This window comes from Eurytemora carolleeae, unplaced genomic scaffold (genome assembly GCF_000591075.1).
Source record: "Eurytemora carolleeae unplaced genomic scaffold, Eaff_2.0 scaffold154, whole genome shotgun sequence".
Taxonomy (NCBI): Eukaryota; Metazoa; Arthropoda; class Copepoda; order Calanoida; family Temoridae; genus Eurytemora; species Eurytemora carolleeae.
Genome location: NW_019396344.1, coordinates 348,743 through 375,843, shown reverse-complemented (window position 1 = coordinate 375,843; position 27,101 = coordinate 348,743). Strand labels below are relative to the sequence as shown.

The 27,101-nt window shown below is 32.1% G+C and overlaps 2 protein-coding genes across 4 annotated transcripts; both read left to right on the top strand.

Moving 5' to 3' along the window:
• Positions 1-286: 286 nt before the first annotated feature.
• Positions 287-16,631, top strand: LOC111701377 (CAAX prenyl protease 1 homolog). 3 transcript variants are annotated; one of them, XM_023472641.1, is made up of 14 exons: positions 287-892; positions 1,395-1,477; positions 4,155-4,260; positions 4,718-4,802; positions 5,691-5,779; positions 6,449-6,508; positions 8,891-9,023; positions 10,283-10,407; positions 12,011-12,085; positions 12,838-12,957; positions 14,811-14,910; positions 15,118-15,209; positions 15,589-15,696; positions 16,286-16,631. In XM_023472641.1, exons 1-14 carry the CDS (start codon positions 788-790, stop codon positions 16,346-16,348), a joined length of 1,344 nt encoding a protein of 447 aa, XP_023328409.1. In that variant the 5' UTR covers positions 287-787; the 3' UTR covers positions 16,349-16,631. The 3 variants fall into 3 exon arrangements, with proteins under 3 accessions (XP_023328409.1, XP_023328408.1, XP_023328407.1); XM_023472640.1 differs by having other exon boundaries at positions 12,011-12,091; XM_023472639.1 differs by having other exon boundaries at positions 12,011-12,097.
• Positions 16,622-27,084, top strand: LOC111701380 (succinate dehydrogenase assembly factor 3, mitochondrial). The gene is made up of 6 exons (XM_023472644.1): positions 16,622-16,644; positions 18,410-18,465; positions 18,706-18,762; positions 19,468-19,522; positions 19,738-19,813; positions 26,925-27,084. The coding sequence occupies exons 1-6, from the start codon at positions 16,636-16,638 to the stop codon at positions 26,996-26,998; spliced, it is 327 nt and encodes a 108-aa protein (XP_023328412.1). The 5' UTR covers positions 16,622-16,635; the 3' UTR covers positions 26,999-27,084.
• Positions 27,085-27,101: the final 17 nt, after the last annotated feature.

The following is a 27,101-nucleotide window of genomic DNA, read 5'->3' as shown; positions in this document are numbered from 1 at the left end:
TTCACGTTTTTTCTTTTAGGGGGGGGGGAGTAGGAAGGTACACTTTGCACAAAAACGGTCAAAATAAGTTTTGTGCTAGTTCCTGATTGTAATTCTATTGTACTGAAACTTCCTGGTTCCTGGAGTTCTAGCTGGATATTTCAAATAAAAACCTTCACAAAAGGAAAATCATTTTATATGAATTAAAAATATATTCTTTTACTTATATTTGAACAATTTTGTCCTGAAGTGCTTACTCAAAATTAGAAATGTCTTAAAAGTAATGAATTAAAAAATGATGTTTAGAGAATAAAATAAGAAATTGTGGAAACTTCGACATGGACCACGTCAATAGTTTACTGTCTAAAAGCATTCCATTATCAAAAAACGCTCAGAGTTTCAAGCTGTTATTTGAAAACTCGCAAAAGACCCCTATGTTTCCCCAGGGTGGTGCAGCAGCCGGCCCGCCAAAATTCGCGGATTTCTTGAACAACCCTGCCATGTTGGGGCTGGCCAGTGCAACTTTACTCGCAGGAAAAAATCCGGGAAAATCAAGATCAACAGATTTGCTTTCTCTTCCTGAGCAGTGTACAAAATTACATAATGGACCAATTACGGAGAAATCTAGTGATCATTCCAAGATGGAAATATATATGATAGAAGATTTAAAGAAGTATATCGATCATAAATTTGTTCTCCTAGAAAAGCAGATATTTGAAAAACTTGAAGACTCGGAACGAAAAACAAATGCCAAGCTAAATTTAATTTTGTCAAAATTTGAGACAAACTCTTGATATTTCAGAAGACAATGGAGGTAAACCTGGAGTACATATTCTGGGGTGTACTGGGCTTCATGTGGTTGGAGTTTATCTGGGAGGGGTACCTGGGTAGACGCCAGCGTAAAATATATATGGTTAGTCTTCTGTAACCTTGTAATATACTTTCAGGGAGTATATATAATATATATTTTCTCTCTTCCTCAAATGTTCCCCCCTTATAAAGGTATCAACTTAAAGGGACAGTAAGTGTAATTAGTGACCTTCCATGCAAAGAGGGCAATGCCCGATTTACAACGGTACCCTTTAAATGTACATTTTTATCAAATAGTTTTTGAATTGGTTTTAAACCTGATTGTACGTTAGCTGAACACAGCTGATGTAACAAGTTGTGCTTGAAAATACCTAATATTCAACAATTAAAACCGTTTCTGTAGATTATTAAGTCAGACCTCCTTGATCAGTCAAAGGTTTAAAGGTTTCTGTTGTGAATTGGACACGCCTATCTAAAAATGAATGGTTACTTTGAAATGACGCTTACAGTCCCTTTAAATAACTACTTTAGTCCAACATTTTAGAATTTTAAAAGGGAAGAATATTTTAGGAAATGATTAGATGACTAATTTATCTTTAATCTAGAGTCATACCACGGTTCCAGATGAACTTAAAGGAATTCTAGATGACGAAACCTTTAATAAAGCTCGACTCTACGCTCTGGATAAGTAAGTTAATGAATAAGTTTAAAGGGATTAACAATCAGAATCATTTCAAGAATAAATTTTAAATACCATCATTTAATGATGAAGAACTTGTTTTCTTTCAGATAGTATCTTAAAATTTTAGGATTAATTATTTTTTTCTGTAGAAATTCACAATAAATAAGTCAATCGTCTCTTCTTTTAGTTTGTAAAACATTGATATCATTTAAGGGTGTGTCTATGCCCCCCCCCCCCCTGGATAAGTGAAATCTATGATTTCAGTTTTTTATGGGTCCCAGTGGGTGCTAAGCCACAAATACCTGAATGCGCCCCTGATCTTCATGATATTTGGTTATTTCCTTAATTCCCACATAAGAAATTTGAATTTAAATTAAGGTTTTTAGAGATTTAGAAACTTTTAACGAGCTTGTTAGCTAGCTTTGTAGAAGTTTTTAAATTTACAATTTAAATAAAGATTCAATAAAACACAGCATTTGAAGAAAATATACACTCAAATATTTTTAATTGGGGATGATGATATTTTAAACTTGTACGATTATCAGTCGTAAAAATATTTGGATTTAAAATAGTTGTCGAAATTTTTAATTTCAAAATTGTGTTGTAAATATTTCTTATTTTATATTTTTCTCGGGTTAGGCTACACTGTGTAGGCGTTATTTCACATATTTATAGAAATATACTAAGACCAAGCTTTGGAACCCAGCTTTGTCTGGAAATTAAACTTTCGCTATAAAATGCAACCACTCAATCTAAATTTGTTAAACCAAGCTAAGAACATTCCCATGGTTCAACCGAGTTCCCCAATCAAATTTTAGGCAAATTGGTCATGGGTTTCATGACTCATAATCCGACTAACAAACAATTAAACAGCGATTAAAACTTCTTTAAAGTAGTAATCTCTGTTTGTGTGTTTGTTTGTTTGTATGTCCAATCATAACTCTTAAACCCCAAGACTGATTTGCCTCAAATTTTGATTTAGAAACCACGATAATGTTCTTAGCTTGAAATACTAAATTAAGAGGGACAACTTTTATGGGGGAAAATTGCGAAAATCGTAACTTAAGACCAAGTGCGGGTAAACGGCGGAAGTAACTATGAGTACCCTGGACAACGCTGGGTTCCCAAGCTAGTTATATATATAGAATAAAGATGTTCATAATTTTTAAGATAAAAAATTTTAACAAGTTTTAATTTTCGGTGAATACCTGTTTGAACTACCTCTGTTTGAACTTTTGTTCGTTTGAACTATTGTTCGTTCGTTTGAACTATTGTTCGTTCGTTTGAACTATTGTTCGTTTGAACTATTGTTCACTTGAACTACTGAAATGACGTTACTGTAGTTCAAATCAACAAATTACTTGCTCATTTGAACTATTTTTCAATAAGCGCAGTTTCTTGAATTTTGTTATATTCATGAAGTTAGGTTATACAATTAAAGATATATTTTAAGCAATTACAAAGAAATATTTTAAAAAGTTGAAATAAAAAAAAATTATGAACAAAAAAATAGTTCAAATGAACAAAAAAAATATTTTTAATGAACTCAAAAATAGTTGAAATAAACCAAAAATTAGTTTAAACGTGTGTATTAATTAGCTGGTAAGGGCAGGCTAAGACTATTTCTGGGCTAAGCGCTGCGGCTAGGTCAGGCTAGGGATATATAGTAGTTAAAATCTAAATAAAAATAGTTTTAAAAAATGTTGCTCAAATGTATGCATTATACAGGGTTAGTTTAGATTAAGACTATTTCTGGGCTAAGCGCTGCGGCTAGGTCAGGCTAGGGATGTATAGTTGTTTAAATCTAAATAAAAATAGTTTTAAAAAATGTTGCTCAAATGTATGCATTATACAGGGTTAGTTTAGATTAAGACTATTTCTGGGCTAAGCGCTGCGGCTAGGTCAGGCTAGGGATGTATAGTTGTTTAAATCTAAATAAAAATAGTTTTAAAAAATGTTGCTCAAATGTATGCATTATACAGGGTTAGTTTAGATTAAGACCATTTCTGGGTCGAGCGCTGCGGATAGGTCAGGCTAGGGGGTGGGCGTTGCGGATATATAGTAGTTTAAATCTAAATAAAATAGTTTTAAAAAATGTTGCTCAAATGTATGCATTATACAGGGTTAGTTTAGATTAAGACCATTTCTGGGTCGAGCGCTGCGGTTAGGACAGGCTAAGGGGGCCGAGCGCTGCTGCTACTAGTTCAAACGAACCAATAAAATAATCTGAAATTTCTTTTATTTCTGTAAACTATATTTCAGTTAGACTCGTGAATTTATTTGATTTTTTTTAAAACTTTCTTTTTATGTTTATTTAAACATTTTTTGTTAAGTTGAACTATTTTATGTTCATTTGTACTATTTTTTCTGATTTTAGATTTTTCATTTGAACTATGTTTATGTTCATTGAACTATTCGTAATATTTTTTTTGATCATGTGACCTATTTTGTTCTCTTAAACTATTTTTTGTTCATTTGAATTATTTTTGTTTATTTTCAAACTTTTTTTTCGTTCATTTAAACTATTTTTTTGTTCATTTTAACTATTTTTATGTTCATTTGCGCTATTTTTTAATTTAAACCTTTATGATAATAGTTGAACATAAAAATAGTTCAGATGAGTATAGAAACAAACAATAGTTCAAATGGCGGTAGTTCAAACAGGATAGCATCTAATTTTCAGATCGTTTTTTGGTTCTGTGGAAGGGTTGTTCAGTCACACGTTGTCAACCTGTATGCTCTGGTTCTCTGGGTACAGAATATTCTGGGACATGGCGCAGAACACCCTGGTAAATTAGTAATTTGTACATAACAATTTTCAAAACCTCTACAAATCTGATTTGCGCCAGGCAGAATAACAAATTATTTACACAAGTTGCCTTCTTTCACTCCTTTGCGTTTACCATTTGTTGTTTTTGCAGCTGATTGAAGAATTTTTTTATTGGAGATATAATTGAAATCAATTTCAACAACACGAATTTTGTAAAAGAATTTTTGACGAGAGATTTAAAGACGTTATTTTTGTTGCAATCCATGCATTATGCATATACTTTCAGAAATTGTTGATTTTTACTCATACATATTTATTTGAATACTGAAATATTCCGGTTTGATAATATGTTATCATAAGTGAAGTATTTATTCTTGCACGTACTGGTGGTGCACATTGTAGACAACATTTTCTACATATATTAAATAGCTGTGAATGTGAATGTTATTTTTGTTGAAAATTTGTTTAATTTGCAGGACTATCTAGAGTTTGAGGGAAAAAACGAAATCTTGAATTCTATTCTCTTTAGCACCTACCTTAGCATTTTCAGCCTTGTCACAGGTTAGATCATAGACTAGATATACACAGAATCCTTATAAGCTCTACCGGACAAGGATATGCAGGCCTATAGTTGTCCCGGCAGGAAGTGCTACATTTCCACAAAAGGTTTGTGATCGCCATCTAACGGCCACTTGTTTCCTGTAATACCCATTCAGGGGTTAAGTTTACAATTCTTAAAGAAAGACTAACTTTTAATATAAAACATATATATGAATTTAGTCAATTTTTTAAGGTTCTTTATTTCGGATCCAATGGATCCTTAAATATACCTAAATACAGACGTCTGTTTATTGGTTACTCCAGTTGCACACAATGGAACCTGATTGGAAAATATCGCATTATCTAGTCTTTAATAGAGCTCTGTATTCTCTTATACTAGTACATTGTATTTCTAGTTATCGTCTTTTTTATCTGCATTATTCTAAAAACTGCACTAAAACATTTTAGAAATGTAACAATCCCAAATCACAAGATTTCTGAAAGAAAAATTTGTTCCACGTTTATTCCACAGTTATTTTGGCTCGTTACAAGTACATAATGGGCCTTGTCATAAGTCCAGGATCTCACTGATTAAACGACGGCTTAAATATTGTTGTTATTCTTATGCTATCTGTGTACAAAATGAGGATTTAAAAAGATTCACAACTTTAAAAGCTCTCATAATGTGTTATCTTAAAGAATGACAATAATATAAATTTGACATTAATGGATTTGTTAACGATATTTCAAGTGACCCTACATTTCAAGATTTATTGTTATTATTGTTATAATGAATGACTATTAAATTTATGAATGATTACTAATATGTAATGTTAGGAAATCAAGTTTTTTTGCTTTTCTATTGATGATATTTATGAGCAATATAATTAAATAGTATGTGTTATCCAGGGTTACCATTCAGTATCTACAGCACGTTTGTTATTGAAGAGAAACATGGATTCAACAAACAAACTGGAGGATTCTATGTTAAAGATCAGGTTTGTTATTGAAGAGAAACATGGATTTAACAAACAAACTGGAGGATTCTACGTTAAAGATCAGGTTTGTTATTGCAGAGAAACATGGATTCAACAAACTGGAGGATTCTATGTTAAAGATCAGGTTTGTTATTAAAGGGAAGCATGGATTCAACAAATTGGAGGATTCTATGTTAAAGATCAGGTTTGTTATTGAAGAGAAGCATGGCTTCAACAAAAAACTGGAGGATTCTACGTTAAAGATCAGGTTTGTTATTAAAGAGAAACATGGATTCAACCAACTGGAGGATTCTATGACAAGGATCAGGTTTGTTATTGAAGAGTAGCATGGATTTAACAAACTGGAGGATTCTACGTTAATGATCAGGTTTGTTATTGAAGAAAAACATGGATTCAACAAACTGGAGGATTCTATTTTAAAGATCAGGTTTGTTATTAAAGAGAAACATGGATTCAACAAACTTGAGAGATATAATGCTCGCAATATAAATGTGAGCAAATCAATACAAACAAAGTTTATTACAAGTCGTTTTTGATTTGTGGAAGAAAGAAATCCATTTTGTATGCAAATTTAAGTTTAATTTTGAACCCCTAGTTTTTGATATATCAGAAACAATGAAAAATGAAAATATAATTGTATTCATTCTGTAATATTTTTTATTGTTGTAGATCAAGAAATTCTTTGTAAGTCAATTTATCCAAGCTCCAATTCTTGCAGGAATAATCAAGGTTAGATTAAACTTTGTTGATCTTTTTATTAATTTACTTATTTATTTATTTGTATGTGTGTGGTTTTTTAATTTCCATATTTATTGGATCACACTGGAATATATTTAAAGATTATGTGTACTGCAATTAGTGCTAAGGATTAGTAGTGTACTGAACCTTTAGTGTAATTGTATTATAATTTACTATGTTTAAAGATTGTGTACTGTATCTCTTGTACAAAGGTATGATAATGAACTATGTATCAAGATTGTGTACTGTACCTCTTTTACCAATGTATGCTGATGTACTATTTTTTATGATTGTGTACTGTACATTGTGCACTTTTCAGCTTTTGGCGTCTTCTCAATTTAATTTTCAGTGTCAGAATATTAGTGCAAAACTATTTTTAACCAATGTATTGTTTATACGCCACCCCATACACAGAAATCAAGAGTTTATTTTTTGATGATCATTAAGCTGTTAACCTAAAAATATAATCACAATTAGCATGATGTATTTATTAAATTTGATGAATGATAATTATGTCGTGACCTGATAAAGTTATTTGACAGAATACATTAAAATTCAATATTTCAAAATGTGATCTCTGGTGAAATGTTACGACCAGATAAAAGGATTTGAAGAGTTATATGAGAACAAAAGCTTTTAACATCTGTATAAAAAGGCACATCAGAATATTTTATGAGATACAATGGTGTCCCAAGCTTTCTAATGTAAATCTTATATTTGATGGCGGTTTTGGTTTTTGCTGATCCAAATGTCTTCCGTTGGGGTTTTATCAGGTCTCAAGTTCTCCGTGTCTCAGTATAATTTTTCCTGTGAATGCAAAGAGGTTTATTAGATAATAAGTGTGTCCTGTGAACACTGCGGACTGCAATTCTTCATTGATTCTGAAGAATGAATGGATTTAGATTAAGATATTCCTGAATTAGTTTAAAGTCAGGTCAGGAACGATCTTTTTCATTTAAAGAAAAATGAAAAAAATGTCACAAGTATTCACCTTCTGGAATTGATCTAGATACAGTCCCTCAAGAGCAACAGTAATACGTAGTACAGAAACAATACGTACAGTCGTCGTCAGATTCTTTCTGCCTGCATAGGAATTATTGCTAATCTAATGTTTAACACAAGTTAGATTTAACCAATACTTGGGAGGTTCTCCAGACTAGCTGTGTGCTATAGATCACCGTGAGATCCCATTAAATCACCGTGAGATCTTTGTTAAAGATGACTGAGGTGTAGATGGGTAAATATAAGATGTAGTATCAAACTGTAGATAGGAAGCCCTGGTAAAGATATCTCGTATCAGTCCTGTTCCGCATCTAAAGATCAATCAGTTGAAATCACGTTTCAACATCAATTGTCTTCTTCAAATAAATACATTTCAATAGTTCTGTTAATTGACCTGCTTGTGTTTGTGATACAACCCAAGCCTCTTTTGGAGCCTCAAGAACTCCGGGTTATACTGATCACTTTTTATGATCAACTGGATCAAACAACTCCAATATAATTAATGAATCTAATGCTTTATATGATCTCCGAACAAAGTTTTGATACCTTTGTTGTACCTTGAATGTTATTTGAACAACGGATCACTTCTTGAGATAGGATTAGGGAATCTTAATGGTCATCTGGAACACGACGATCATTATATTTTGAGTGAAAGCTTGGGATTAAATATCATTTACATGTCTACAGATTTAACATTTTAAATGTGCCAATATTAAATTCCTTTTGAAGCTTGATCTAGTTTACCTGACTTCTCAGTTTTTAAATTAGAGATTAAAAATACATTTTTATATTGTTTTAACTCCTAGATTTGACAGGATAAAGGGAATGATCTCGGTTATTTAATCATCCTGCATATATAGTTCTTGGGTGGATCACACTGGTTCAACCTTCCTTTTTCAGGCTGTAGTTTGTCCTAAATTAATAGTTCAGATTTTACATACATGTATTACTGAAGTATCATAATGTACTATTTATTAAGATTGTGTACTGTACCTCTTTATACAGATTGTGTACTGTACCTCTTTATTAAGATTGTGTACTGTACCTCTTTATTAAGATTGTGTACTGTACCTCTTGTGCAAAGGTAGGTTAAGGTACTATTTATTAAGATTGTGTACTGTACCTCTAGTACAAAGTTATAATAGTGTACTTTTTTATTAAAATAGTGTACTGTAACTCTAATACCTAAGGTATGATAATGTACTTTTTATTAAGATTATGTACTATACCTGCTGTGCAAAGGTAGGTATAGGTACTTTTTATTAAGACTGTGTACTGTTCCATTAGTACAAAGAAATCATAATGTACTATTTATTAAAATTGTGCACTGTACCTTTAGTACAAAGGTATAATAGTGTAATTTTTATTAAGATTGTGTACTGGGGTGGTGACCACTTCTACCTATATCTCTGGTCCTTTTCTATGTTTATGCTCCTCTTCTTGATGACCGTTTACCCGGACTATATTGCCCCTCTCTTCGATAAATATACACCTATGCCCGAAGGTTAGTTCATTGCAGTGCAAAGGATCCATTTAATTTTTATGCGGATCTGGATCGGGATCCTGGATCGGGATCCTGGATCCGCACTTGAAAAAAATGGATCCAGATCCTGAACCAAGTCATGCACATTTTTTCAGATTTACTGATTTTTTATCTGAATAAGAATTTTTAATTATTATCATTTTTCTAAGCTAAAACTTTATGAGCCATTCAGAGATTAGGACATTTTTGATAATCTCTCTTTTTTTCAATAGTTCAGATTTGGGTTTTGGGAGTAAACGATTTTTGTTTGCAGTTTTTGGTGGATATTTTGTCCCTCTAAACCAGATCCATGGTTCCAGAAAGCCAAAAATGTTTCGGGTCCACAAAAACTTTTAAATTTACTGTGTACGCCTATAATAAAAATGGTTCAGTTAATATAGACTGAGAGCGGGGATATAACCCAAGATTGGTAGCCTCGCAAAATGTCGGGAGGAAATCAATGGATTACTAAAAGCAGAAGTCTATTAAAAGGACTAAATAGCTTCATTTGGTTGCTTGTGGCCGTATTCACCTAATTGGAGAAACGCGGATGAGTAAGTAAGAAATAGCTTCATTTACAAAGCATAAACCCTTATTAATCAATCTCAGCTTTGTATAGTCATGGTGAGATTGTGATGTGGTCATAGGGCAATCTTAATAGTATGATCGATCGATTGATTGTTATAGTGTAGAGTTTCCTCAATTTAAACCCATGATTAATTGATTGATTTATTGATTGATTGGTTGATTTATTGATTGATTGATTGATTGATTGATTGATTGATTTAATTGATTTAATTGATTTGATTTATTTGATTAATTTGATTGATTTGGTTGATTTGATTGTTACTAGGAGAGTTCTGAACTGGTATTGAGAAGCTGACTGTTAGTGTAAAGTTCCTTCTCTATAAGCTCTTATTGATTGATTGATTGATTGATTGAATGATTGATATACTAGGAGAGCTCCAAACTGGTATTGAGCAGTTGGCTGCTAGTGTAGAGTTTCCTCTCTATAAGCTCTTATTGATCGATTGAAATATTGCTTGATTGATTGACTGACTGATTTGATTGATTGATTAATTGATTGATATACTAGGATAGTTCTGAACTCGTATTGAGAAGCTGGCTGCTAGTGTAGAGTTCCCTCTCTTTAAGCTCTTATTGATTGATTGATATATTGCTTGAATGATTGACTGATTGATTGATTGATTGATTGATTAATTGATTGATTTATATACTAGGAGAGCTCCGAACTGGTATTGAGCAGTTGGCTGCTAGTGTAGAGTTCCCTCTCTATAAGCTCTACGTTGTCGAGGGATCTAAACGATCCTCGCATAGTAATGCATACTTCTATGGATTCTACAAGGAACAAAACAAATATTATCTTCTTAAAGCGACTGTAAATGTGACCCCCCATGAAAAGATGGCAATGCCCGATTAACAACGGTACCCTTTAAAGCATTGTCTGATCAAGTATGAATTAGATATCCATGTTTCGGTTCTAACGGTTTGTTTTCAATTGCGGGTTCTCCGCAAAAGTGACTTGCTCATTACTTGCTTATGAGAATGAATGGAGAAATCTCCAGAAATTAATACCTTTCGAGGCAGGAAAACGACGGTATTTTCCACAATTTTATCAGATTGCGGTTGCAAAGGTACTGTTGTAAATTGGGCATTGACATCTTTGCATGTCGGGTCACTTGAAATTATTCTCACAGTTCTTTTAATCGGAGGCATTTTTTAGAGGGGGGAAGGGTGAATTTAAGTTTACCTTATACTTTTTTATACAGTGCATCTAGAGTATTTTTTGCAAGTGTAAGACTTCACTTCCCGGCAAATTATATTGACTAAGATACTGTTTATGGAAGATTTTGAAAACTTGTGGATACTTTTAATTTATGGACTAAATTGGTATTTTTGGCAGATTTCTGTGTCTTAAGTTTTTTTTTTGGCTTTTTTTTGGGTGTAATGGGTTTACTTGCAATGTTTTCTCGGAACAATCCTCGAGTAAACCTTCTGAGATGGTTTCATTTAAGATCCGTTTTAACGTTATTCTAATCGTAATTTAACAATCTTAAGTTGGAGTCGTCATTTTGCATGAATTTGTTTGAAGTATAGAGTTTTAAAACCTCTTAAAAACCAAACAACGTTTAAAAACAAAGGCTAACACTAAAGGTACAATGGACTTAATGTTAAGTGACCCTCCAATTTCATCCATTTATCGAGTGGCATCATCATGGCATGTCAGATTCACGACGGTAAACATGGAACCTTTCTCTGATCAAATTATTGATCAGAGCTGAAAACTTAAGAATGATGGATATCAAGATTAATGCTTAACTCTTGGTTTTACTAAACCCAAGATTATTTTTAAACGCATTCGAACTAAACATCGATTGAATGAACGTAAGTTTTGGATTAATGTTTATTAAGACTAACGTTCAAATAAAATATGTTTTTTTATAATTTCATATTAACATGATTAAATTTATATTTGTTTAATTGTTCTAAAAGCCGGCTTGTGAACAGCTAACTTTAATTCCGTCGGATATTAGTCCGATCGATATAGCATTGTATTTGTAATTGTTATCAAACGTAACTTTTATACAGTAGAAATATCCAAAAAGAGGATTATTAGAAGAAAATCAAAAGTGTTTATATTGGATAATCAGATTAAGTGATCGTGATTAAGGATATCTCATTCTCAAGTTTTCAGCTCAGATCCTATTTTCTAGCTAAACATTTATTATTTTCAACAATGGTTTCTCAAGGTGACACAACTATATTTTCCTCATTGTTACTTTTATACACGTTAAAAAAAAATAACGATTTCTCATTTATCCTAGATGAGACAAAAGTTTAAAGGGAACCATTGTGAATCGGACATGCCATTTGAATAAAGGGTCAGTTAAAATTCCAGTCCCTTGAAGAAGGATGTGAGGACTGCTGATGAATATTTGTTTGTGTAGTTTAAGCGAATTGTTCTATTTGACACTCTGCTGGAACTACAGGAACGGAACAAGCTAAGAACTGAGGAAACAAAGGAACAGGAAAAGGTGAATAAATGTTTGTCAGAAGCCTGTCAGAGATGTAAATAACAGTTTCGTAGATATAATTTTATTCTAGAAAAAAATTTTAGTAATAACCATAAAGTTTGGAAAATTAGGAAAATGTTTTTTTTATCATTTTAAACAAACAAAAAATTAAGCCTCCGCCATCTTTTCTTAGAAAAAGAATTATCAAATGACGATAGTTCTTCTTATTCTACTTAATTTGATAAAAGCTCCTGAAAGCTCCTTACATTCAGTGATACTAAAAAAACAAATAATGTAGATTGATGACTTCAAAGTCGTCTTTGACCATAGAAATCGTTTGCAGCATTCTTTATTAGTATTTGGTAACCTGATTTTATGAAACAATAATTACAGAATAGCCATGGTCCTGCCATTTCCAAAATGTGGTCGGCCATTTTTGTGCATATACATTAATACTGGAGATATGACTGATTTCGTTCAGAATGAGACATTTTAATAAATTAAAATTTTTATAAAATTCTTTATATCTCTAGTATTGTTGAGAGCATAAAAATTTAGAATACTTTGGAAATGTCAGGATTAGGACTATTTGTGATTATTTGTTGATTAAAAAACATTATTAAAATCAGGTTATCTATAAAGAAGTAATGAATTAATATATATCAGTCCGGATTATTAAGAATATCACTGTACGAAGGGGGAAAAAGGGGGTATTTTTTCAAGAAAGTATCAATGCTTTTATTATTCTCCAATTCTGTCAGGAGGAGGATCAAAAGTCTGCTAAAATGGGTTGCAACAACTCCGAGATCCTGGCTGTACTTGGTCACGAGCTGGGACATTGGAAGCTGAATCATGTTCTCAAGAACCTTGTCATTGGACAGGTTACAATATTAATTATTTGGGAAAATTTTTAATTTTAGTTACAGGGTTACCCATAAAGGATGAGACTTCAGAGACGACTGCACGGAATTTACACAGTCTGTTTCCTTATATTTAGGATTCTCTTTTGTTTCTTTATTTGCCCAATCATTAAAAAGCCATATTATTTTGAGACTTATGGATTTGCATCCTTGGTTTGTTAATGTTTTTTCATTTGACTCTTATCTCTCACTTTATGTGTCGCACGTGTCTCAGGGACTTGATAAAGATTTATTGCACTGTGGAGTATAACTCGAGGTGGTAGTCTGGTAGAAGATTAATCAGATTTAATTTTAGGATTTATTCATCTCCTAAACAAAAGTCGAGATCCAATAAAAATAGCTATTTATAAGGCGTGGCTTAAAGAATTTTAAATAAAAGGAACTCACATTACGGACATTATCCAGTTACAACAGAGATAGTCAAAATGTTTCTCATGAAAAAAGATTTTTACATTTTTCATGTTCTCGTTTTAGTTCAAAAGTTTTAATGAGAAATACACCTGTGACGGATTTAGAATAAACACGATCCGTAGAGCATAGTATAAATTGACTACGCTAAATAGTTCTGCAGAGAAATCTTCCATGCACTACAGGGTCTAGAAAAAAAAAGTATATTTTAGGGTCTTATTCCTATAGCTGAAAAGTGAACATGTTTAGAAGAATGCATTTTATAAATATATTTTTGTACCTCTATATTGAAAGCTGAGAGCTAGATCAGCTGGTTACACACTACACATTCCTTCAATCTCTATAAAGTGCATTTTTCATTTCTGCTGTTTTTGTGTAAATATTTTAGGCTATTTGTTTATTTAACTAAAAAGTTACAGAGATAAAGATCGTCCGTAGTTTCTGTAACTTCAGATCTAGATAAAACAATTGTGAATTTTTTGTAAAGATCGTCCGTAGTTGCTGTAACTTCAGATCTAGATAAAAATTGCTAATTTTTTGTAAAGATCGTCCGTAGTTTTTATAACTTCAGATCTAGATTAAACAGTTGTTAATTTTTTCTTTAATGTAGCTTTTTTACAATTTTTACATGTATGAATACTAACAGTGTGGGGGGCTAAAACATCCCGCCCACAGTCATGGAAATCTCATTTATATCTGAAACATTCAGATATTAAATATAAACAGTTTTGTTTTAATTTTCCTAGTTACATAGAAAATTATAAAAAGGTTTTTTGTCTTTATGTATATAAAATATAAAAGTTTTCATCTTGAAGTTGTGTAAAGATAAATAAAGGACTTTAGATTAAATATGATTAAGTATGAGTAATAGGGAGTAAATATTTTTCTATTTACAGATTATTATAAATCTTGACATCTAAAATCAAATTAGGAGGATTATGTGTCCTCCTTGTTGAATCTTGCGTCCTTTTCCGTCACGGAACTTCTCTTAGGTTACCAAGTCGTCTCCTCCTAAAATAGTGCATATTTTACAAATATTCATGACATGATACATTATTTAACGTCGGAAACGTCATATTTACAGAATTTCAAGTCGTCTTTACAGTCTCATCCTTTGTGGTTAATCTTGTACTTGTCACATATAAGTTTTTGAACCATTTTCATTTTTTTTCAATTCTGAGTAATAGTTGTGGCCTCGATGGTAGATTTTTTTTTGTATAACTTAAGCCGCTGTTCCGATCATTGTGAATTCCTATTATTAGTTAATGTTCAAATATAAACATCTGTTCAGCTGTTTGTCATGTTCCTATCGTGAACTAATGTTTAAATATTAGCATCTGATTAGGTTTAACTGTTTTTCATATTCCCATATTATTGACTAATGTTCAAATAAATTATCTTTTTAGGTTCAGTTGTTTCTTATGTTCCTCCTGTTTGCGCTAATGTCCAAATATAAACCGTTGTACGCGGCATTCGGTTTCTCCGACATACAGCCTGTACTTATTGGTAACTGTTCAGTACTTATTTGATTTTAAATTGTCTATAGCATTAAGTTTTGCCAAAATATCTGATTACATTTTCTATACTTTTTTTGTGAAATTGTCAAACCTGAGGATGAAAAGATGTTAAATGAAAACAAAGAACAAAATATTTCTTGAACGAATAATATTTTCGAAAGTTTTATTGAAATAACCCAGAATAATTGTCTGCTAGGATTGATGGTGGTTCTACAGTTTATCTTGGCTCCTTATTCCTCCGTAGTAAACTTCCTCATGACAATGCTTAGCAGGAAATTTGAGTTCCAGGTCAAAAATAATTTAAAATTTAACTAACTATGCTTTCAGGCCCATCAACTTATAATTTTGGCTCTATCTGTGAGCATTTTCTCTTTTTACAATATAAATGAATAACAAAAACACTTTTTATTTAATATTTTTTTGCGCACTTACAAACTATTACAAAAACTAAAATTATTCTTGTAATTTTGAACGTTCAAAAACTTTCCCTGATTTTATCTGAAGTCCCAACAAATTTTGACCCGATCGGTTCAACCTTTTGACGTTATTTTGAATACAAACAGACAAACAAACATAGAATCTTTATTTCCCGGCATATGAGTTTGCTGCTGGTCTGGGTAGAGCTGCTCCTCTCCAAACTGCTCTTATTAATGAATGAATTGCCCAGGCGGATGAGTTTGCTGCTGGTCTGGGTAGAGCTGCCCCTCTTCAAACTGCTCTGATTAAGCTGAACAATGACAACCTCAGTTTCCCAATCTATGATTGGTTGTACTCGGTAAATATTTTTATGAACACTGTTCACTTTACACTGTACACTGTACACTGTACACTGTACACATTGACCAATGACCATGTTGGTTTACAGTGTTCCTTAATTGCATATAATTCTATTTTTTCACCCCTTTCCTCCCCACCACAAAATAAAATTATTTCAGCTAGAAGGAGTTTTTTTCGGAAAACACAAATATTTGTAAATAGTAATCTAGAAGGGTTGTAAATTTTAGAAGCACCACCACATGGAAATTTTTACATTCAAATTTTATACTTTTTAGACTTTAAAAAATTTGAACAATTTTAAAGCCATTTGTAACAAATGCTTTGATTTTTTAAATGTGTAGTATCAAAAAAGGAACAAAAAAAAAATGAGATTTTTGAAGACTCTAGGAAGAATATTGAAAATAAAGAATTAAATATCACTTTTTCATTCCTTTCGATACGTTTAAGTTTTAAACCAAAAAATTTATTCAGCGCGGATATCGAACTTTTTGTAAAGTTGCGCTTCTAGCCAACGTTCCTGATATACTGGGGTTCAAAAATTATGTTTTAAAAGAAAAATAATATCCCTGATAAATTATTTTTCCTAGGCTTGGAACCATTCTCATCCACCGCTACTGGAGAGGATCGCAGCTCTCAAGAAATATCAATAGTTAGATTGAAAATCGTTTTGCCAAATTTAACGATCCTTGGCGATCAATGGAGTGATTTGAAAAACGAGCTTCTTATATTTCAAAATCAGAAAATTCGAGATACGACTAAGTTCAAACAAGTATCAAGTGTTGATGTCATGAAAATTAGAGGATTTTTGACCAAGTTTTATATTTTTTTGGCGTCCGTTTTAAACCCGGTTATAGGTGTGTTCTTCATGTTCTGTGATTATGATTTCTAAACTTTTTATATTAATTGCCCTTCATAGTTTTCCCTTGTTTCAGAGAGAATGAGTCAGGGAACAAAATGAAAAATGATTTACTTTATTTCGCTCTAGCTGGGGGACCCAGCTTTGACCAGAGAGCTGGGCAAAGTTCAGACCATTTTTAGGGTTCTAGCGAGTTACCCAATTAAAACTTGAGACAAATCGGTCAAGGGGTACATCGGGTTATGATCATGGATAGTGTAGGGGTGCATATTTTAAAATAACAGTTTATTCAAAGTTTAGGTTGCAAATTGAAATATAGAATACTTTAAACCCGTTAAAGTTTAAATCCGAATATAAATGGTTACCCGCCAATGATGAGATTGTAAAGATGACCTGAAACTCTTCCAGGTTAAATTAAGTCCTCTGTCTTAAACAAAGTGTTTTTATGGCCTTTTTAGTGACTTGACAAAGAAAGAAACAAGTTCACAGTTGCAATTATTTAAGGAACAGACATTAGACAGTAACAATTCAGTACAAACGTCCTTTGTGGTTAACCGTGTATGTTACGGAGAAAATTCCGCACCATGCCCAATTTGCAACTTACGGGGAGGGGGGGGAAGGCTTTAACATTTAAAGGAAATTAACCTGTATCCTTTAAAATTTTATTAAGAACGAATGACTGAGATATCCTAGTTTTTTGTTTAAAAATAAATTTGAGCACGGTAAACTGCCGATATTTGTTCCGTTTGTTTCTAACTTACATTCAGGGTGACAAAAAAAAACAATTAAAAAATGTTGAAATTTGTGCCCAGATGGGTCAAATATTTTGATGGAAGAAGCGATCTGTGGTACAGATTGATCAAATATAAAGATACCTGAAAGGTAGAGATTTTTAATCACACCTCGATTGAAAATTGTTTTCTCAGTTTTTTTTGGACACCCTGTATGGTATATTTGAATTTTATATTTTATATTTATGTAAATGCAATATTTGGTGTCTTCTTCTGTTTATTTAAAACTCGGTGATGGACCAAACCTCTGTAGAGGAAAAAAGTAGATGTTAGTAGTACATTTATTCTATTGTATAACAAATTTAAATAAGAAGAAAATCCTTACATGGATTATTCTTTAAATGACATTGTTAAGAATTTTAAACCCACACAGTTCCAGTGGGTCGCTTTAAATGACGTAGAAGCTTGAAACCCCTTCAAATTTTAAAGATGTCTATTTATGTCTAATCCTTTTCTAAATATTCATCATTAAATTGAAACTTAAATTTAAACTGCGCAGCTAAAACATTTCTTCAAGAAAATCTACTTACTACGTAATTATTAAGTTTCATATTGTAATTGCACTAAATATTAAAATGCGCAGTAAAAACATTTCTTCAATGAAAATCTTCACACTACGCAATTACAAAGTCATATATTGTAATTGCACTAAATGTTGAAATTTCAATTTATTAGGAAATATACAAAAAGAATACTTGATATGATACAAGTATTATACATTTTAATTAATGTTAACGGGATTTTAGGCGTAATTACTAGTGACCCTCCATACAAATATGGAAATGCTCGATGCACAATGTTACCCTTGATACCTTTATCTGGTCAATAATCTGGTCTAGGTTTAAATATGTTTAATTTTATTTTTTTCTAAATGATGAGACTAAATTTTTAAGGTTACCATTATGATTTGGGCAATACCATCTTTGCATGGAGGGTCACTTGAAATTCAAGGATCAATTTCATTGAATGCGGATCTTTGTTCTTCTTTATAGCTTTATTTGAAGCTTTGAGAGATTAGGTTTTTTGGTAAGACCCCTTGTCAACTTTTTATTTTGTTTGAACAGTTGACGCATGTGAACCAAGTGAGACTGCTCTACAAATCTTGTTTAAAACTTCACAGGTAACAATAAATAAAAACTGATGCTTCGCATCCATCTTCTAGCATCAATTTGAAGTATTTTAGAGTCATTTTCAATTCGCCGTTTTTATACAATGTTTAAAGATTAGCCTCCTTCCTTCCTGGGGGAATGTGGGTTGCCACAAAAAAATAAGATGTTTAGCAATTACAAACAGACGAGCAACCTTCACTAAAAGATTATTTCATGTGAAAAAAAAATTTAGTAGTATACATTTGTTTCAGAGGCCTTCCTTTACATTTGAAAGCAATTGGTGACACATACGTAAAAGATGAATTCAGGTGAGATAAAAAGTACTGTTTTTTTATTACATATGTTAATTCGGAAAACCTTTGTTTTTGAGAAAAGCTCTATATCAACATGTTCATTGTTTTTGTTCTCTCCGCCCAAAAAGAATATGAGTCATTAAAATGTATTTGAATTCTACTAGATAAATTTTGAAGTAGGATAATTTCTAATAAAATATCACTCTTTTTGTTGTCTGTTAAAAGTTGTTTTTTATTTGCAAATAGGCTTTAAAGTGTGTATTATGTCCTATAGTTCTAATAACCATTTTAGTTAAACTGTTTTTTTAGTCTTCAAGATGCCAATTTTTCTTAGTTGTTAATTTTTTTAGTTTTAATTTGTGCATTTTCAAATAAATTTCAAAATTTTTTAATTATGACAGTCCTTAAACTTTTCCTGGTATCATGTGGGTTGCCATAAAAAATTTGGGCCTCACTTTGAGATGGTATTGTGTAATTTTACTAGGACGTCTCTAAATGTCTGGTTTGGTTTGGTTTGGTTTGGTTTGGTTTGATTGGATTTGATTGGATTTTATTTGACTTGACTTGAGACTTGACCTTGACCTTGACCTTGACCTTGACCTTGGGTTGGGTTGGGTTGGGTTGGTTTGACTTCATTTGATTTGATTTGATATTATTTATATTATCATTTACATTTTACAGACACTTTTTCTAATATTTATAGAACTTATTTTTTTTTAGGCGACACAAAAAAGTTGAACCTGCTCAGGCAAAAATGTTCATGGAAGCTTGGGCGGTAAGAAAATATTAGAACTAAAGGAAACTTATCAAAGTTATTCTTATTCAACATTTGTTGTCCAAGAGTTTTGGAGGATTTTTAAGTTGAGAAAATCTACAACACATTTTAAGAGTGGAGGCAGCAAAATGCTGTGAAATTTACATTTTGTACTTAAAATCGAGCTTTACTATACTTCTTCTAAGACTAGAAATCTTACTGAAAATATTTTTTAGAGATATGCGATAGATTTAACCAAGCAGATGGGAATAAAGGGACCTCACATGGCAAAAAAATTAGGAAACCAACTAGGTAACTTTATAATTTAAAAGTGAGAGATCAGATTTAAAGGTGAAAAATGTCTGACTAAAAGGAAACAGATTTATATGATCAGATTAGAGGTTCAAGTTTGTTTAGAGAAACATTAGAGAAACAATCCAGAAATTATTTCAATGATGAAGAAGGATGAAAAGAGGAAGGAAGGCTTGAGCTGCCAAATTATAAGCATTTTTCTAAGTGTCTTCATTGCACACTACAATGCCATATTTTCTTAATGATTCAGTACAAAATTTGATTTATTTAGCTTGTAATTTATAATTCCCAAGTTCAATTGTTTTGCTTCTTCTCTAGGTTAACTGTATCAACATTTTTTTAAATTTCTAGATCCTTTTACTTTTACATAATATGTTATTCATGTTAGGATGGTCTCATTGTCATAAAGTAAATTTTTATATAAGCATTATCAAAATTCAGTTTATCCAAGTACAGGTCCTGAACATTCCTTCAAGATTTACTGATTTTATTTATCAAATGAAAAATTTTCAAAATTTGTTACTCTTTTTCTCACTTTTATTTATGCTAAACTATTCAGAGATTAGGAAGTTTTAAAAATCTCCTATATTTATGTTTAGCAAAAAAATTTTTTTGAGTAACAATATTTTCTACAGGCTGTGCTTGATATTTTGCCCATTGTATCCAAATCTTTGGATCTGCATATTTTTGCCCAAAATAATGCTACGCATTGATCTTAATGATTTATTTGGTCCAATTTAGCTTCTTTTTAAATTTGAATTAAAAGTTATTAATTTATTTTTAATTTGTGTCAAAATCTAAAAGAATGAATATTTGAGACAAGGAAGGATCTTAATCTTCTTAAAATCGGAGACCCTCTGCTCAGTTAGAGATATTGTCAGCAAACCTTGTATTGTTTTCTTCTCTCAAGTGAAGTTGCCAGGCAACAGTGTTCTCTTTCCCACATGAAAACAATCATTACTTTATAATGTATTGTGCGATGTAGTAAACTAACAGTTTGAGCAAATTTATGAGCATGACGAAAATGAGCATTTTCAAGTTTATTTTGACTGCAACGTACGTTCTTTTAGTTATGTTTGTACCAAACTTACCTAGCTACTACACTTTCATCATAACTTCACTGGCCTACATCATAGCATTATTGGTGTTCTTCATTTTTATTCATTTTCTGAACAACAAGCCAAAAACACTGCTAAACAGGCTTCTTGTTCTGTTCCTCACAACCGGAATTTTTGCCACTACAAGATGCTATTTCATGTGCTTTGCTACATCTTGGTTTCACTCCTCCCTTGATAACTTTATTAACACTTACCAAACCTTTTCCATCATCATTCTTCCGCTGAACAGCTACTCTGTATTTGTGGCAGGGGGATTTCTTTTCCTGTGTTTGGGCAGATTGCTTCTTTTGATCCATCCCTCCTTTTATCAGAGAGTAAATCCTAGTTCTTGTTCATATTTTGCTGGAATATCTATACTTCTGATTGGTGTGCTGGACTCCCTCTACAACTGGGTTAAATGTGGAAACTATGAAGATCACACTAACATTCGACTACTTAAACTGCTCAGGGGAGAACTTGGTCTGCTACAAGATGCAAATCCCTGCAAAAAGACAACATTTAAACAAGAAAACGAAAAGGAGTGCACTTTTTTCCCAACAATACAAATCCTTGCAATTATTTCTCTTGTGTGTGAATTTATTAAAGTATGCGTTTCCACATTGAAAGATGTGAAAAGTAGTAAAAGAAAGTCTAAAGTTTTTCCTTTAAAACTTCAAACAGAAACTAAGGTTAAGAGAGTGTTGCCTGCTAGGAAAATTCAACGCTCTGAAACCTTCCCAAAACTTTCCCAAGCCAGGTTTAAAGATGTTCAGAGGAGACATTCAATATCTGGTTCTAGAATCATCCCCTTGATAAATCTTACAGACACAACTGTTCCTCCACAGATTCAATATCAAACAAAGGTTCAAACCAAATCTCCAGCTATGAAGATTATAGTTAAAAGCATCCGCAAGAATTGCCTGAGATCTTCCTCAATATTAACAATAGTTGTATTAGTTTGTGCTATCTCAGCTACTGTAAATGCATTGAACTCCTCTGACAAAAAGAGTAATTGTTGGGTTTATTCAGATTCTCTGAATACAGCAAATAGAAATGTTCGGATGTTGGTGTACTTCTGCTTTCCATTATGTATTTTTTGTTATGACGATGAACTGTTCTCATATTTTCTTCAGAAATTTAATACTAACTGATAATATAAGAAATTTTATTAATTTTCTGTAACCCTGTACAGTGCAATCATGCAAAACTTGTTCTTGTACCTACAGGAGTTTTTTATTTGTGCACTGAGCAAACTAGGTTGGGGACCTTCCTGCTTTCTCAATTATGAAAACTGGATAAGTTTTGATTTAATGCTAAGTTGTTTCTTTAGTGATAATTATTGGATAAATCACAATTTTTTCAGCAACCTCGCAACAATTTTATTTCATATTGGTCAAATTAAAGTAAATGCCAAAAAATCCTTTAATTTGTTTTCAGATCAGTATAGGTTACTTGGAATCTCTGGCACTTCAATTTGATTAGCTCTCAGATTTCTAACATAACCAATAATGACCTCCCAGTACTAGGTTTAATCTTTAACTATTAATGTTATTTTAAATGGTCTCCAGCTGTATGTAATATAGTAAATGTTAATGTCATAAATGTACAGTAGTGTGATTATTTTTTAATTAGAAATAAATTGATGTAGTTTGCTTATGGAAGTGGCTAGACAGGGTAGGATGATGAGGTGAAATATCAAAGCAAGACATAATTGATTTTAGACCATCAAAGTGCATGATATTGTCTTTAAACACAGAAAATAATAGGATCAACTGTCTTCAAAACATGCTTGATGGTTGATCTTTTATTTATTGATTTGTTTTTTTACATGGGTATCTAAAGATCTGCGATATTTAAGGTCTTCGATATTTTAAAAATTAGTTGAGCCATGATTCAGAAAGGGTTATTTTTGGACTCCCTAACAACCATTTTTTCTCACTTTTACTTAAGATTTGTATGATTAAAACGTTTTTTGAATTCTGTGTTCAAAGAGGGATCTTTTGATACCCATAAAGTCATATAAACTTTGACCAAAAATAAATTAGCTTGCATCAGTCATGTTGATTAAGTATATTTGTCATAAAATCCGGTTTTCATCCTTTCAATAGTTTAGAGAAAAACGTCTATATATTCATCATTTATATTTGTCTAACGCAATTTACATTAAACAATATAAAAGTTTACAATTAAATACTATTACTCTTTTCTCTGGATATTGCATTTTTTGATTGACGGGTTTGCCAAAATAAAACAGATGCATTAAAAGACTCTTAGCATGAGTATAGTTAAGTTATTCAGAGGTGGTTTTCAGAAATGGAGTTTCTTGGTCCCAGTCTAGTGTTTTTCGTTTTCTAAAGATGTGGTATGATGACAGCACTGCAAGGCTTGATAGATTTTCTCCACATTGCTTTGAAACTGACACTGGGTTTGTAGAACATATGCAGTTTCTGTAGATTTGCTTTATTTGCTTTATCTTCTTGAGCTGATTTTAAAAGGGTGAACAGACACATCTCTAGTTGTTATAATCTAGGATAAAATGTTCATTATTATTATTATTATTATTAACAATCAACCTACAATTAAAGAATCATGTCCTGATGGCAATGGTACGTTGAACTCCAGGGTCGAGCTCCAGCCACTTCTTGTGTCTGTGTGGGTCTCATGGATCATATCGGGTTTGAATTTTAAGGTTTCAGTGTGTATGCCAGATATGTAAGGAGTCCTAAAAATGCTTTAAATAGCATTTTGAACAGTACACAAATCTGTTCGAGAAAAATCAAAGTGTTTGGTAAATCATAAATAATGTGAATCTAACTAGTCGGTCAAACTTAAAAGGTTATAGAAATGATTTAATTAAAACGTTTTTAGGCTTCCTCATAGTTTTAGCGTTAAAACTGAAATAGATGTTTATTGAAAAGCCAATGGTAAACCTTTTAGCCTTTCTAGTTTCTCCGTATTATAAAAAATAAGGATTAAATTAAATTTGATTAAATAGAATATTGGAATTACCTGCCTTCATTTCTACTGGGAAAATATTTTGTTGCGATGCCACCTTGCCTGAGTTAAGCCTCGCTTGCATTTTTATTGTGAAAAGATAACTCAATAAACTTTGAGTAAATCAGGTTTTGGTTCAGAATGGATGATATTAAGAAAGACAGCCTATTTTAATTAAAAACAAGTTTTAAGCGTACTGCTTGATTTAACTAGAAAAAGACAGAGTAATATAATAATAAATAAGTACAAAATTGACTGCCTACGTTTTAAAAATGAGCTGGTTCATGTACCGTTGTTTGCCATGTTTCAATTATTTTTTCCAGCTTTCTACCTCTTTCCCTTAGGGATTTCCCCTTTGAACTATCTCCGCCAAGGTAACTTCTTAGTATTTTAACATTTGCGATTGGTCCCTTGGCCTTATGTGCAGCCATGTAATTAGATAATTTTAACTCTCGTCGGCTACCATTGGACATTCTAAAATAACATGAGATTCAACTAGTTAAATATGAAGGCCAAATGTTTCGCAGTGTGGGCAAAATTCATACTTAAAACCATATCTGTTTTTGTATCTATTGCCTAATTGAGCATTTCCTCCCCTGACTTGACATGAAATTTTACTTGCCTTTGAATCATTTACATGCTCCTGCATTTTAAACCAATGCCAGGGCTGGGGGGTTGTGTTTAAAGTAAAGTGTTGCCTTTTAACACTCAATACAAATGCCACTGCTTTTTGTGTTATCGCAGCTTGCAAGTGAGTTTTCTTAGCATAATTTGCAATTAAACCAACTTGAGCTTCTATTTTCATCTATGATATAGTGTAAGCATCTGCTGGGTATTCTAATGCTTGTCTTGAAATTTTTGTGAGGGTTGGATTATTTTTTGTTTTAATAATACCTTACATAAACAAAGCTTGTTTGTTAAGTATTCTATATGACATTGGCATAAGACCCGCATCTATCCAAGCCAGCGCTCTTGAAGTTGAAGCTGGAACCTGGAGTATAAATCTACCAATCATATTTTGAATTCGTTCTAGTTCCTTTCTGTGCTTTTTTAATAGTTAAAGCTTCCGCACAGTACAAGATTGCTGGTTTTAGCATATGTTTCCCAAACTCTTTTAGCTATTAACACCCTAGTTAGATTCATTATTGCATATGCATAGCTATAGCTCGTTTAATCATTATCTATTCATACTGGCCAATTATACTTGTTCATCTTTTGAGCGTTGGCATTTTTGATATTTGTTTCTAATGGGACAGTAAGCTCTAAAATATCCATCTTTTCCTCCATTCTATCGATAATTACTAGATCTGGTTTCTGTGCGGTCACAAGGAGGGGGGAGGGGGACAATACTTCCCCCTGGAAGGCCATTTGAAATCTTAGATTGGAATAAACATAGTGTATAATATTCCCTATGTATCTACTCCAAACACAAAACATCAAAAATCATAGAATTAGCATACAATTTTTTTTTTTTTTTTTTTTCTTAATGTAAAAAATATTGAATCTAAAATATATATTTTTTTTGCTAATTTTTTATTTTTGAATTTTTTTTGAAAAAGATATTCCAGGGCCCACTTATTATAGCTCCAAATCATTTGGGTAGTCATTCCGAATTTCCGCTAATATAGACAGTGTGAAGGGTATGGGTCGGGATGTCAGCATACATCAAAAATCGGCCAATATCAATTAATCCAGTGATATATTTAATAAGATTGTGTGCCTCAAATTTTATCTTTTTTGCTGTAGTGCAACCTTGCAGCCATTCAAAATATGGTTTGTAGTTTCTTGTCTTCTACCTTGCATTTCAGCGCCTGACTGTAAACATAGTTTACAGAGATCTAATGCAGATTTTTCCCATTGTAGAAGGTTTGTTTGTGTTGGCAGAGTGTCCAAACAGGATTTGAGTAGGAATTTCAGTGTACCTTTCTTCAGGTTGAATATGTAAGATTTCCAGATCATGTCAGATTTTTCAAGCATTGCCAGGCAGAGAAAATGTCCTTGTTTTATGAGTGTTTCTGTATGTTCTCTCCAGAAAGTTTCATTTTCAAAAAATACTTTTTCACTGCGGTTGTTTCATTTTTTATAGCATTGATTTTTGGAAGCTTGGTCATCCCACTTAGGTATTTCTGCTTGACCATAGTTCTCTAATGTGGCTTGTTGAAAATTTTTTTCTGCATAGTCTGTAATGGAATTTTTGCAGAGCCAATTTTTTTCCCTGTCTAATTTAAATTTTAAGGCAGAGTGAACTGTTTCATTACCCAGTATTCTTATCCTAGTGTATCCTTGTGTCATAGTTGTTTTGTACAGGGTGGATATTGAAGTAATGTCTAGGCCAGGTTTTAAGTGTAGAGCAGCATTTGTTGCACAGGGTGGTAATCCAGTCCATTTTTTCTCACAAATTTATCAGTGAACGTATCTAGTTTCTTCAGATGGCTTTGTGATTTTGTATGAACAGTGAACAGAAACGGAATAGAAGGAATGAAATAATGTTTGTAGATCCAGACTTTATATTCATCCCGAATAAGAAATGTATTCATATTTATGAGTTTTGTTTCAAATTCACTCTTGATGTAATCAAACGCATCACTAAGTTTACCAGTAGGAAATAGAAGTTTTCTAAGGAATTTCTGCTCTTCTTGAAATATATTTGGAATTTTAGTTTCACCAATAGTAAAGTTTATTCTGCTAGGTACACCTGATCTTATGGAAAATGATGTACATTTTAAATTTTTTATGTTCTTAAATTGTATGGTCTTTAGGGAGAAGCAAGTAGAATTTCCAAAATTCCCATTTCAGTTCTCTTGCTTGGGCTAAACTGAAAATAAAACTATCACAAGGGGTCTGTATTATACTAGCTAGGAAACTCAACTTAGAAATGTTAAACCAATCTTTGGACATTCATGTTGTTCTATCAAGATCCCCAATCAAAATTTTGGCAAAGCGGGCAAAAGTTTTATGAGTCATGCAAACAGAGATGGCTACTTTAAATTAATAGATATAACTTGATTAAATTTGATTAGGAGAATCAGATCTGGAGAATTTCACTGAAGAACAAATAGCTCAACTTTATGAACTCTATCAGGTCATCATATAAATCTAAATATCCATCAGAGGCGTATTCAGGGGCCCCAGACAAACTCCTGAATACAAATCCTGATTTTCATCAACAATTCCATTAAGTCCATACTTACTTATAT